Here is a 14,917-nt window from a genome sequence, read left to right as displayed (position 1 = left end):
TTCACATTTGTTAGACTGCAAGCAGGAGAGAGCTACGAAGTTTCAGGAGGTAGAATGACAGATACCATGCTGCCTGAATGTGTTGGGATTTTGTCATCCCAATCCATAAATAAAGGAGGAGTCCCTACTCTCTATCCATAGATATAGGTGCGTAGTAGCTGAGAGATGTGTTCTCACTCACAACATCCTTGTTCCATGTCTCTGTATCTTGCTGTCATTTTTTAAATCTGTTTTTCTACCATTCTAGTTCAGCTAAAGATGAAGGTCTTATCAAGTACTCTAGGGCCTCTACAGAGAGACCCTGATTTTACTCGATATATTTATATCTATATATCTATATCAAAATATTTTGAAACAATGGAAAATATTAAATATATACCCTCTATGCCCATTCTGAAAATGAACCCAAATGTAATCTTACTACTCAAGATCATACTAGATATGAATGGAGACATTTTATGCCCTATAAGATTAGCTCTCAAATGTTATATTTACCTGAAGCTATTTATATCATACATCCTGCATGCCCCTGGCTCACCACATTTCAGAGTTCCCCAGTGTAAACAGGTTCTGTCTATTAAAGCACCAAAGTAAATAGGTGCCGGGATGCCAGCTGCAATGAAGAGAGAAAAACAGCTCACTGACAGGACGAAATGATTTTATTTTATTCAGATTTACTGTAATTTCACTATTTAAAAAACAACACAAAAATTATGAGCCAAATGTTCTAAACATACTTTTATAAATTATAAATTAATGTAAAGTTTCGAGATTTAGAAACAAGAAATGCAAACTATATACAGGATGAGAGAAATATATTAATTGAATTCATAATCCTGAACCTCAGAAATTTTCATAAATTTCTTTTGATAGGTTTCTACATGTCTATCTAATATAACTATTTCATTTTCATATTATTCTTGAATCTACTGAAAATGAAAAGTGTAATTAAGTTCTTTAAAGACTAGGGGAAGCATTTTTGCTCTCTATAGTTACTTCATTCTCAAACTAATTACAAGTGGTCAGTTCCAAACATAAGGGCTTGTAAACAAAAGTTCGGGTAAAGTCTGCTTAGCACACCTATATTAATGATGCTACCAAGTCATTGGACTTCCTGGTTCTGGACAGTTGGGACATTGCAGATACAGAGGATACTATCTCTATCATTGGTCATTCATTGCCCATCAATGTATCTGAGTTATATCCACATGACTATCACCAAAAGCTGTTTGGGATGAACTGACCTAACAGGCCACTAGCATCTACCCATCCAAACCTTATACTTCTAGATAGCATCTGAGATCATAGCATGCTCGGCTGTAGCCAACCTACTAGATGTTTTCAAAGATATATTTGAGAACTGCCTTATTTATGACTTTCTTTGTTCTCTAACCACAAACATCAACATCTGTTACTGTGTTGAAACCTGAAATTGGGATGAGTCCAAGCTGCTACCATATCATTTTGACTCATATTTGATTTAATAATAAACTCTCTTATTCCATTTTATATAAAAGCTCTGTCTTTGGTTGATAATATAGATGTTATTCTTTTATTCAAAGAAAATTGATTTACTAAGCATTTAATATTGGGCTGATCTTTTGGGGAAATATTTCATACCTAATATTCTTGTGCAAAATGCATGTAATCCAACTCCAAGTGACTTCTCTTCAGACTTGATACATCTGAAAAATTAATACAAACATACATACATATAGAAAAGTTTATTTCGCTAATCCATATCTGCCTTAGCATACTTGCAATGACAGAACTAGTTCATGATTTTAATAGTTAAACTTTGCATCCTGATAGGAATGATACAGCTCTACCTGTGTAAAGTCTACACATAAAAAGGAAAGTAAAGGTTTCCAAAAGCCAGTCCCAGACCTCCACACATCTAAGGCAGGGCTGAGCTCTTTCGCAATGAGACACTGTCTACTAACCTATGTGAATTGTTTTTTGTTTTTTTTTTTTTTTTTTTTTTTTTTTTTTTTTTTTTTTTTTTTGGCTACCATGGCAACCACCACACTATACTCATTTCTTAATGGACCCAAAACTGTGAAATCACAAACAAATTAAATATTTTACATTCTTAAGTTGTTTGCCAGGTATTTTTTTCATGTTGATACAAAGTGCTAATACATGTTATATAAAAAATCAAAATATTGTAGAGGTGATTGCATAAGTAAACAGGGAAAGAAATTATCATGGAGTCTATGACATTCAGAAAAAGACTTTGATATATTGAGCTGACAACTTTAGATAATTTTCTCTTCTGTACTATCTACAGAAAAAGATGAGATAATTCTGGTAATTATGTATGAAAGAGAGGCTTATAAAGTAGTCAGATTAAAAATAACAAATATTTTTATAAATTAGGAATTTGGGAAGCTCTTTTAAAATATGGTCTTTTCCTACTTAATACACCCTTTGTAAAAAATAGCCTAAGTATTGGGATTTAATTTTGGAAGCAATTTCACAAAAATGTCCACAAAAACAAAATAGACTAGAAGCACAATGATAGCATCCAAATAGTAGCATTTTATCATCCATTATTAACATCACAATCATTAAATTCAGCAAAAAAAAACCAAGCAATGAATACAATTTTGATTCCATATACAGTCACCAAACACAGACAATATTACTGATGCCAAGAAGCATATACTGACAGGAGCCTGATGTAGCTGTCTCCTGAGGCTCTGCAAAGGCCTGGCGAATACAGAAGCAGATGCTCTCAGCCAACCATTGGACTGAAAATGGGTTCCCCAATAGAGAAGTTAGAGAAAAGACTGAAGGAGCTGAAGGGGTTTGCCACTCCATAGGAAGAACAATAATATCAAACAACCAGACCCCTCCCGCGAGGTCCCAGAGACTAAACCACCAACCAATGTATACAAATGAAGGGTCCCATGTCTCTAGCCACATATGTAGCAGAGGATGGATTAATTGGGCATCAACAAGAGGAGAGGCCCTTGGTCTAGTGAAAGCTTGATGCCCCAGTGTAGATGTATGCTAGGGTGAGGAGGCAGAGGAAGTGGGTTGGTGGGGAACACTTTTATAAGGGCAGGGGTGGGGGGTAGGATAGGTGGATTTTGGAGGAGAAATCAGAAAAGGCAATAAAATTTGGAATGCTAGTAATGAAAATATCCAATAGAAAAAGAAAAAAACAAAAATAGAAACACAATTTAAATAGACCTTAAACTCATTACAACAAAAACTTACATTAGGTCCTATGAGATGGCTCAGTGGGTAAAGTTGCTTGCTACCAAGCTTGAGAAACTGAGTTCAATACCAGGAACCCACATAGTGGAAATAAAACCAACTTCTGTGATCTGTCCTTTCATTTTATTCATTTAGGCATGCGAACACATACCACACACAGACACGCATACACACACATTCACACACACACACACACACAAACTTTCATGCTCATGAACAAACATACTACCTTATACACAAAATATTTCAAATAATCAGCTAAAAATTGATGAGCCTTATTTTTTAAACCCAGTGGAAACTTCAGAAAGCAAGATAATTGTGAATGTGAGTGAGAGATGGTAGTATGAAGAGGCATGCAGTAGATCTAAGAACATCTCTACAGAGTGTGCCTAAAGGAGACTTCAGCGCTTCATATGCCCTTCACCTATGACCCTCCTCCTTTATGATGAAAAGTCTTCATTAGCAACTGAGCATGCAGCTTTGCAACTGAGGCACCTAGAGTAGTGAGAGAGAAAGGAGACATGACTTAGCCCCATCAGCTGGATCTGCCTGGAAGATGATGGGGTGACAGATGTCACTGGCAAATGTCCCTCACTTGTAAGAATAAGTCTTAAGCCTTATTCACTAGCAATACTTTGCTCCCTTATCTGGCCATGAACCAAAACAAGTTATATGTGGCATTTCCTTTCCTTCATTGTAGGGATTGAGAATATAACATCTTACAGTGGAAATGAATACATGAGGCCATCTTATTTTAGTGAGTTGTATGTTGGGTGGAATCTGGGAAGAAACAGAGAAGAAGCAGAGGAAAGGGGGGAATGAGAGAGGAGAGGAGAAGCAAAGAAGAAGAGAGGGGAAAAGGGACTAAGGTGGAGATGAGAGTGGGTTCAAGCTGGAAAGGGAATGTGGGCAAGAAAATGGATTAACACAGGGAAAGGAAATGAGAAGTGAGAAGCTTGGTCAGTTTACAAGGGTAAACTGTTATAAATTACACATCCAGACTAACTCAACTTTACTTCTGAATTCCAATGAGACCAGAAAAGGGGGGCATTTTCATATTGTTAGTGGGTATGAAATTTTCAGAGCTGGAAGGACACATTTTTACAATAGAAAACTGTGAAACTTATCTTGGAACCTTCCTTACTTTTTTATAGAGAGTTGTTTTTGCATTCTGTTACTAGTTACTGTTGTTGTTGCTACTGCTGCTGATGCTATTGTTGTTAATGACACAAAGCAGGATGTCAAAGTAGCCTAGTCCCTTCCACACAGAGATTTTCACTCTCTGCAAGTCAGTTAGCTGAACCATAGAAAATCACTGCTAGGCAACTACTCTTAAGGTCCAAAACAAGGCATCCATTCATTCACCTTTACTAATGGGAGAAGGTTGTCCTGTGACTGTATTTGGGATGAATGCAAGGGCAGGGAGGCAAAAGGGAGTGGGTGGGGTCATGGGGGATCACCCTCATAAAGGCAGAGGGAGGATGGGATAGAGGAATTTTGGAGGAGGAACTAGGAAAAGGGATAACATTTGAAATGTAAATAAAGAAAATATCCAATAAAAAATTTAAAAAATATAATGGGAGAAGATAAAAAATGACAGGAAAAAAGTGAGAGCAAACTTTATTGTTTAATTTAACATCCCCTAGTAAAGTAGTACTTAGCATCTTGATAAATGCATGCTAAAGTATTAAAGCATTGGAACCATAACTCCTAGAATAATTTTTGGTGAAAAAAGTCAATAATGATCAAAAATATCTAAATGATATTGGTGGGGTGGCTCAGGGGTAAGGGAAATCTTGATGACCAAAGTTTAATCTCCAGAAATCAGAAACATATGAAAAAAAAAAACTATTTCAGTGGCATGAATTCGTGGAAGCAGGCACAGGGAAATAGCAGGAGCAAACAGAATTCCTGCAGGGGCCTAGGAAGAGCAAACAGGATTGCTTGGCATCTTGTGCTCCAGGGATGCTGGAGAACACAGGCAGCAACAGCAGCAGAAATAAAAAGAGAGACCCTGCCTCAAATATAAGGTGAAAGGAGAGAATGCCCAACATTGTCTTCTGACCTCCCTGTGTTCTCAGTGGCACAAAGGAGCTCAGACTGCAAAAGCACACACACACACACACACACACACACACATTTGCATATGCACACATTATGAAGAAGAACAGAGAGAAATATATGTGAGTTATTTATTACCTCAGAAGAACCATGTACCCAGGTATGGCCGCCAGAGAGTAGATGAAACAGCCAAATATTGATATGATTAAAAAGTACTGTAGCTTGTTGGCACACTCAGGGCCTTTGTTACACAGCCCCAGGACTGCAGACGAGTTTCCTGATGAGTGAATGCAGCTGCAATTCTGAAACACCTGTCAAAACAACAAACAAACAAACAAAAAATGGACAACATCTAGGAATTTTAAGGTGAAGTATGTAATTCAGAGTAGATTGAGTTGTTCACAAAAATATTCATCTATTTTAAGGGTGGACTACATTTTTCTTTTTAGCAGATGAAGTCACAGCACATAGGCATTCAGTACATAAAACACCAGCCACAATACTGAAAGGACGTTTACCATGTTGGTTCCTGTTCCGACAACCTTCTCACAGCCTGCGAGGCAGGCTGACATGTATGCTAGGCCATTGTCACCACACACTGGATCCCATGTGTTCGTCAAGCAGCTACATTGTGTGTTGCAGTCAGCAAGGACGTTGTTCTCTACACGTAGTTGGTGCTGAACTCTAAAATGATTCGAAATAATGTTATGAATAGTAAAAAACTGACCTAACACTATAATTTTTCTCTTCATCTCAGCATTTGTATGTGTGGATGTGTGCATACACACTCTCAGACACACACACAAACACACACACACAGAGTGAGAGAGAGACAGAGAGAGAGAGAAAGAGAGAGAGAGAGAGAGAGAGAGAGAGAGAGAGAGAGAGAGAGAGAGAGAGAGAAAGAAAGAAAGAAAGAAAGAAAGAAAGAGAAAGAAGAAAGACATCATCACATTTTATCTTCTCCATATATCAACATGTGATCTCTATACTATGATGTTTGCAAAACGTTATTTCCTGTGATGGTCCAATGACTGCTTTCTAAAATTACTTCCAAAACAAACATTAAGTGTCTATCTGATGAGAAAATGCAGTGCTGTTAAAGCTTAATCAAAGAGGACTAATTGCTTATTGAACTGCAAGATGGGAAATAATGAAAGAGTGTTAATGTGAACAATACCTGCAATTTTCAATTATAAGATAAATTCTCTATTTAGCTCCCAAAATGGAGTCATTAGAATAGCCAAGATGCTCTTCTGAGAAAGTGTCCAGCAGTAACAATGAGATTTAAACAGGAAAATGTGGCCGTCTAAAGGCTGAATTTGAATCCTGTTTTAAAACACAGTGAGGAGTCAGCATGACTAGAGATAAACTCAATCTGCACAACTCTACTTTGGTGGTGTTTAATTAAACACACTAATCCATACTGAGTTTCAATTTGTATATCTCCAAAGTGAATGGAAAAATCCGTGTTTTAAAGAAGATCAAAATTTAAATCATGTATACGCATACATACACGTACACATATATATACATGTATATGATGTATATGTATATATTGTATGTGTATATGATGTATATGTACATGTATATATACATATATGTCAGATACAAATATATATTTAGTCATGACTTTATATTAGAAATTATTCTAATCTTATAATTCTTAAGAATTTTGAAAGGAATTTTACTCTTTACTTTTTTTTTTAACGACTTTATTTTGCAAAACAAAGATAAATGTAAAGATTTTAAACATTTTTTGCTTAAAATTATACATTTTTGTCAGTACTGTTTTTTCAGACATTAAAATAAATTTTACATAAAACCATGTGAATATGTTTTTTAGTCAGTACTTGATTTTTTTCAAGGGCTTGACAGTATGCATTGAAAACGTACTAGTTACAATAAGCGTAAAGTACATGCAAAACAAAACGCAACATGGAAATAGTCAAAGTCTTCTTGTTTTGTGAATATATGTATATTTTTTGTTTTCTTTATTTCTTGGACTTCATACAGTCTGTGAGTTGTTTCTGGGAGAGTGCAAGCCTCTGGGGTTAGCATCCCACTATCAGTGACTGCATATTATGTCTGTTCTTTTGTGACTGGGTTATCTCACTCAGGATGATCTTCTCTAGATGCAGCCATTTTCTTAAGAATTTGGTTAAGTCATTGTTTCTGGTGGCTGGCGAGGCTGCGGAGAAAGAGGAACACTTCTCCACTGTTGGTGGGGTTGCAAGCTAATACAACCACTCTGGAAATCTGTCTGGCGATACCTCAGAAAATTGGATATAGTACTACCTGAAGACCCAGCTATTCCACTTCTGGGCATATACCCCAGAGACACTTTAATACACAACAAAGATATATGCACCACAATGTTCATAGCGGCTCTATTTATAATAGCCAGAAGCTGGAAGGAACCCAGATGTCCTTCAGAAGACGAATGGACACAAAAATTGTGGTACATATACACAATGGAATACTCTTTACTTTTATTTCAATTTAGTTTTAATCTCTTTTTCTGTCTGTGTCTGTTTTTGTTTCCTGTTTCTCTCTGTCTCTTTCTGTACTGTGGTGTGTGTAGGTGTGTGTGTGTGTGTGTGTGTGTGTGTGTGTGTGTGTGTGTGTGTGTATACACAGAAACATTGTACAGCACCATGAATGTGGGTGTCAGAAGATAATCTTACACCTTGTTGAAGACAGAGTTTCCTGCTTTTCACTGCCTCAAACCCCAGAATAGTAGGCACATAAACTTTCAGGTTTTTGTGCCTGTTCCATACAGCTCACTGAAGGGACAGTAGGATTACAGGTGCTCAAGTTTTATATGGATTCTGGGGATCTAAACTCAGGTCCCCCTGCATGCTCAAAAAACCCTTGACTACTGAGTCATCTCCCTAGTTCTTTGAAAGGAATCTACAAGTCTAGGTTATATTTCACTTTAGCTTCTTGGTTGAGTATGAAACTGTGTCCTAAATTAAGAATTAAATTTCCCATGGTAATATACTATATGACCATACATCCCTTGAAACCCAAAATCTAGAATCACAGAATACATGAGATACAAAACTACATACATTAACTGACTTACCATTAGTTACATTCAATTATGCCAAATTTGAGAATACCGCAGAAACCCATTAAATCTTGTTAACTTGTATAGTTAATTTTTAATGCTACCTGTTTATGAATGTATGAGATATATGGATAACTGAGGCCACAAAGTTCTAGGTGATTTTTCTTCATTACACTTTAAAGAAGACTAAGGTATCACCACTGGAACCACCATATGCCTATTGAATCAAAAGCGTACTCCCTGGGAGTCCTCAGACATCTTTAATAAGCTTACTTCTGTAGGCTTCCGCGGGCTTGATGGATGTCAGGATTACCATGGCTCACTGCTATTACATAATAACAAAATGATCTGGCTATATTTAATTTATGAAGAAAATATACTAGCAATTGTGAAAATATTATCTTCATTAGGAAACAACATACCCTTCATAAGAGGTAGTTAGGCCAGCAACTGGGAAATTATCGCAGGTCATCATATAGTTAAAGAAAGACAGAAGGTACTCAGACAGGGTTAGGCAGAATGCTATGTATGCAGCTTTCTTGATGGTAATCTTGAACTTCTTCATAATTAAACCACCAATTAAATATCCGAGGCATATTGGAGGTAACATATAAAGACCTAAAATTGCAAGTAAAATAGTATTGATAAAATAGAGCAGATAAAAACATATTATGAATTTGTCTAATACATCTTATTTAAGAAAAATTAGCTCTAATTTACAATGACTCAAACCCCTATCAACTCACATGTTATATAAAAACAGGTTTTTATATGTATATCAAATTGCTTTTAAAATGGTATTAGTATCTATTTAATCATTTTCATCAGGTTATAAATATCCTATAAACATTGCACGCACACATTCACTCATACATACACATAAATTTGTTTATGGTACTAGATGTTTCATGTATTTCCTTTGACTTTGTATATTGGAAATTTCACTCAGGTCTGGGTGATTTTTGAAGGTTGCTGTCAAGTCCATGCTCACCAAGGTTAGAACATTTTGTGCATTGTTGATTTTGTCCAGCATTTTTACTCCCTGACTCTCTTTCCCTATATAAAAACCAACGAAAAAAGAATGAAAGAAAACAAAAGAATGGAAAAGAAAGGGGAAGAGAAAATCCTGCTTAGGTTGAATTTATACACCAGCACCAGGTTTAGAAGAATCTGACCTTCCTTTGCATCTACACTGCATTTAATTTTATATGTCTGATGGTGAGGACGTGGATCTGGACTTTCAGAAAACCATAAATAATGTGGATGGTGGCAACCTATGATCCTCAGTTTTCAGGAGTAAATTAGGATCTTCAAGTTCAGTGGACTAAAAAGTAAAGCAGAATGTGGCTGCACAGGCTCTTCAAAAGAACAGATCTGAGCAACTGCAAGAGGCGTAATGTGAAGAGAAAAACTGCAGAAGATAAAAAATTCCAGGGCATTACGTGTTCCTCTTTGAATTAACATGTTGGTGTCTGAAGATTGACTGATATGAGCTTTCACCAAGGTGTCCATAACTCTGCTGATATTTCATTCTATCTAGAGAGAGATCAGAAAGACTACTTATAGCTATTTTCTTTCCCTATTATTTATTGAGTTCCCTGATACTGGAAAGAAGAAAAGTTTTTTAAAAATATCTCAATAGATTTCATCTTCATGTAGGCTCCTTGTGGTATTATCTTACTTTTTTATCATGCTCTCGTGTATAGATATTGTTTATCACATCTGTTGTGGTTTTAATATGTTTGCCCCATATGAAGTAGCACTATGAGGAAATGTGGTCTTGTTGGAGAAGGCATGGCCATGCAAGGTGAAGTGCGTCATGGTAGGGGTGAGATTCGAAGCTCTGTCTAGAGTGGAAGAGTCAGTTTCTCCTAGCTGCAGGCGAATCAACATGCAGAACTCTCAGCTCCTTATCTAGTATCATGTCTGCCAGGATGCAGACATGTTTCCTGCCACAATAAAAATGGACTAAGTGTCTGAAATTGTGAACCAGCTACAATTGAATGCTTGCCTTTTAAGAGTTGCTTATGTCATGGTGTGTCTTCACAGCAGTGAAACTAAGAGAGTGTCCTTATGGGAAGGAGGTTGCTACTAAGGAAATAAGGAAAATACATACCCATGAGGAACACTATCTCGGCAGTGGATTTTCCATATTGCTGTTCCAGATACTTAGGCATGAAGGTAAATTCACTGACAAATGCATTGAATTGGAGCACACTTATAAGGATAAAAAGCATGTAAATCGGATTGTAGGAGAGACTCTTCATATACAGAAAGAAATCTGAAACAAGAGAGTTACCAAGCTAACTTAGCCTGCTATTTTGCATCCAGTGTTCTTCTAAAATCTTCTTACAGATTCTGTTCTGTGAAAAAAATGCATTTGATTAACACCTGTACCCTTATTGGGCTAAATATTGTTTAAGTCACATCTGGAAGTTAGTGAAACAACTGGTTATACAAGAACCAGATCACCATTGTTCCATCAAACAAAACAATAAGGAGATGTGATTGTTTTTGTGGCCACACTCATTTCTCTTTCCATTACTTCCTTCTGTTAATATCTTATATTTACTAGAGCTGACTAGTCTGTTTTTAGGAATCTGCCTGAGACTCAATTTCATGAAGTTTTAGTTCAGAATATAATAGTATTTTTACTTTATGCAAAAATATATAAACTAAAAGCTTAGGAAGGTTACAGAAATTATGCTGCAGCCCAGACAACATCATTATCTCCCCAGCACTTCAAAGTAGTACATGCAATAGAAGCATTACTTCACAGAACCTTCCTCCAGACTGGCTATATACTTAATCCTAATGCAATCTTCAACAGATACCAGAAAGTTAAAACAAATCATTGTCTGTTATTGGATCATCATGCATTAAACCTGGACATTAATAAAAACAGCAACAACAGAAAGTCCACAAACTCACAGTAACTTAGTAACTCTATACTCAATAACCCACTGTGTCAAGAAAGAAATAAAGAAATAAATTAGAGGCTTTCTAGAATTCAATGAAAATTAAGGTACACCATTCCCAAATTTGTGAGGCACAGTGAAAGCAGTTCTAAGAGAAAAGTTTATAACACTAAGTGCTTTCATAAAGAAATTGGAGAGCTCACACACTAGCATATTAACAGCACACCTGAAAGCTGTAGAACAAAAGGAAGCAAACACGCAAAAGAATGAAGCAAGAAATAACCAATCTTAAGACTGAAATAAATAAAATATAAACAAAAAAAATTCAAAGATTTATCTAAACTAAGAGCTGGTCACTTCAGAAAAATCAACATGGTAAGACACTCCCTTAACCAATATGACAAAAAGGAAGAAAGACAATATCCAAATTAATAAAATAAGAGATGAAGAGGGGACATAGAGACACTAAAGAAATCCTAGGAACTATTAAGTCTTTCTTAAGATCAAACTCCACAAAATTGGAAAATATAAATGAAATACATGATTTTCTTGATAGATTCCAGTTACCAAAGTTATATTAAGATCAGGTAAACTATTTAAACAGTTCTGTGTCCTCTAAGGAAATAGCAAAAGCCATTAGCATCTCGCAATGACCCCCACCCAAAAAAAAACCTAAAAAACAAAAAACATTCAGGGGTAGATAGTTTTAGCATAGAATTTAACTAAACAATTAAATAATTATAGGAGTTAACATTATTCCTGACTTCAAGCTGTCTTACAGAGAATTAGTAGTAAAAACTGGATGGTATTGGTATAGAAACCAATAGTCTGATCAATAAAATCGAAACAAACACCTGGAAATGAATCCAAACTCCTATTAACACTTGATATTTAACAAAGAGGCCAAAACCATACACTGAGAAAAAGGACAAAAAGAGAAGCATCTTTAACAAATGGTGCTGGTCTAACTGAATGTCTGCATGTGGAAAAATGCAAATAGATCCATGTCTATCACATTTCACAAAACTCACGTCCAAGCAGATCACAGCCATCAAAGTAAAAGCAGAGTCACTAAATCTAATGAAACAGAACATGGGGAATAGCCTCAAATGCATTTGTACAATAGATAACTTCCTGAACAGAACACCAATAGCTCAGACACTAAGATCAACAGTTAATAAACCAGACCTCTGGACACTAAAATTATTCTGTAAGGCAAAAATCAGTATCCATAGGACAAGGAGCAACCTACTGATAGAGAGATCTTCACCAACCCTACATCCTACTGAGGGATAATACCCAAAATATATAAAGAACTCAAAAATTTAGATACCAATAAACCACATAATCCAATTAAACATGGAGTACCGAGATAAACAGACAATTTTCAACAGAGAATCTTGAATGGCAAAGAAGCCTTTAACATCATTAGTTAGAAGAAAACTACAAATTAATATGACTCTAAGATTCTACATTACTCCCATCTAAATGGCTAAGATTGAAAATTCAAGAGGCAGTTCTGGAGAGATGGAGCAGAGGTTCAGAGCACTGACTGCTCTTCCAGAGGTCCTGAGTTCAATTTCCAGCAACCATGTATCCAATGACCACTTCTGCTGTGTCTGAAGACACCATGTACTAACTAACATACATGAAAGAATGAGAGAGAGAGAGAGAGAGAGAGAGAGAGAGAGAGAGAGAGAGAGAGAGAGAGAGAGAGAGCAAGTGACAGCACTAGCTGGAAAGGATGTGGAGCAAGGGGAGCAGTGCAAATTTGTACAACTACTCTGGAAATCAATCATGAATAGTTAGTTTTATCTGAAAACATAACTACACCACTCCTGGCAATATACGCAAAAGATGCCACACCATACCACAAGGACAGTTTCTCCACTATGTTCATAGCAGCTTTATTAGCAAGATCCAGAAACTGGAATGAACCTAGATGCCCCTCTACCAAAGAAAGAATAAAAAATAGACATGGTTCATTTGTGCAAGGAAAAGTATCAAGAAGAGACCATTCAGAAGTAGAAACAGGGCCGTTTAATGAAAAGAAGTGGAGTCTACTGGCAAAACCCATCTTTATGAGGGAGATGGTTGCAGTCATTCCTCCTGAGAACTTTTGAACTCACCCATGATTTTGACATCCCTGTCCTCCTAAATGAGTCTCCACAGTTCAAAGTTACTTTCTGTATGTTTTACTCTCTGCTAAGCTTGTAGTTCTGAAGATTAAATTGATCTGGCAGACCACAAAGTTGCACAAAGAACAGTCAGAATTTGCCATTTCTGGAGAATCTTTAACATTGCTATGTTTAGAAGGACATTCAAGCACTAGCTCCAAGTGTCACTGGCTCCTCAGCCCTGGTAATTTTAGGGTACAACAATGTTGGACGTTATAAGTAATGGAAGAAATAATGACATCATCAATAAGGTGCTCACCGCAGCAGTCTGTGCTAGAAATAAGAAATCCAGGATATAATGCAATCTTACCCTCATTTGAGAGGTAAAGCACTTCCCATCTTCCAACTATACATATTCAGAATTCCAGGGCCCAAACCATGCCCCCTTATGCATGAACTCTGATCTCTTGAGAACACTACACAAGTCTCAACACACACAGCAATGACATAGAGTTAAGTGTTAAGAATGCACAGTGTTGAACATTCTGCTGTCCCAACATAGCTGCTCACAGAAGTATCTCTTACATTTTTTTCCTTAGTAACATTCCTGCTTGTCTTAAAACAGTCTGTTTTAAGGGGGCAATTCTGTAATCTATCACACACCTCCAAATGTGTTACCTATCATGCTTTCTCTTTCAGCCTTGACTTCAAGGATGCTCACAAATAAACTAAAATTTTCTTTATCAAACAGGTTTTCCTTTACCACTATATATAGTTGTTTTTTCTTAACTTAGTCTAATATTTTCTGCCAAATAAGGTTTTCAAAACAGAAGGTACAATACATTTTACCACTGAGTGTTTAGACGGACTTGAAGTTTTAAGTGTAATATGAGATAAGTCATGTAAGCCACATTCCCTATCATGTCAGCTGTTTCCAAGTGGTGACACTCAAAGACATTTAACACAACTGAGTAATGATGATGAGTGACAAACTATCTTAGCTCAGCACAAGGGACAAGTGCCCACTGACCCACAAATAAAACTAAACCAGAGTTTAAAGTTTCAATGATTGCCTTTTGTGATTCCTCCATTTCCCTTCTTGGCCTTTTCTCTGTGCTTCTTCTCTTTGTCTCCATTTTGATCTCCATTATCCTCTAGTCCTTCCTTTTGGAGTGTTTTTGGAAAGAAGAAAAAGGGGATGCTGGTCAGAATATTCACTCCTGCACAGACCAAAAAGCCAATCCACCAAGCACCGACCCAGCGTGCATCTGTGGGAGTTATGGTCAGGTCATCTGAAAAGAAATATAGATATTGTATTATCTCACATTATTCTTTCCTCTGTAGACTATAAAAAGTATTAATCATCATAATTTCATCCAAGCATAAACTGAAATTTGTAATCATTTCACAATTTGTTTCAGTTAGTCTTTTAGATTTAACATTGAGATCCCAGTCCTCTAATTCTTAAATCCTGGGATTGGCTTCTGTCATTCCACTGTGATAATTCAGGACTTTAGAAAAAG

The 14,917-nt window shown here is 36.4% G+C and overlaps 1 protein-coding gene across 1 annotated transcript in view; it reads right to left on the bottom strand.

Annotated features, from left to right (window-relative positions):
• Positions 1–491: 491 nt before the first annotated feature.
• The window catches only part of LOC308418469 (solute carrier organic anion transporter family member 1A4), a gene marked incomplete at both ends in the record, with an annotated part of 33,028 nt that continues 18,602 nt past the window's right edge, over positions 492–14,917 (bottom strand). Inside the window, 7 exons of the mRNA XM_080913840.1 lie at positions 492–613; positions 1,621–1,685; positions 5,425–5,597; positions 5,805–5,970; positions 8,782–8,977; positions 10,476–10,640; positions 14,468–14,686. Coding sequence (XP_080769966.1) covers positions 492–613; positions 1,621–1,685; positions 5,425–5,597; positions 5,805–5,970; positions 8,782–8,977; positions 10,476–10,640; positions 14,468–14,686 — 1,106 coding nt within the window. The remainder of the gene's footprint in view (positions 614–1,620; positions 1,686–5,424; positions 5,598–5,804; positions 5,971–8,781; positions 8,978–10,475; positions 10,641–14,467; positions 14,687–14,917) is intronic.

This window comes from Micromys minutus (genome assembly GCF_963924665.1).
Source record: "Micromys minutus genome assembly, chromosome: 3".
Lineage (NCBI taxonomy): Eukaryota > Metazoa > Chordata > Mammalia > Rodentia > Muridae > Micromys > Micromys minutus.
Note: the sequence above shows the minus strand (reverse complement) of the source record. Positions and strands in the feature narration are given on the sequence as shown.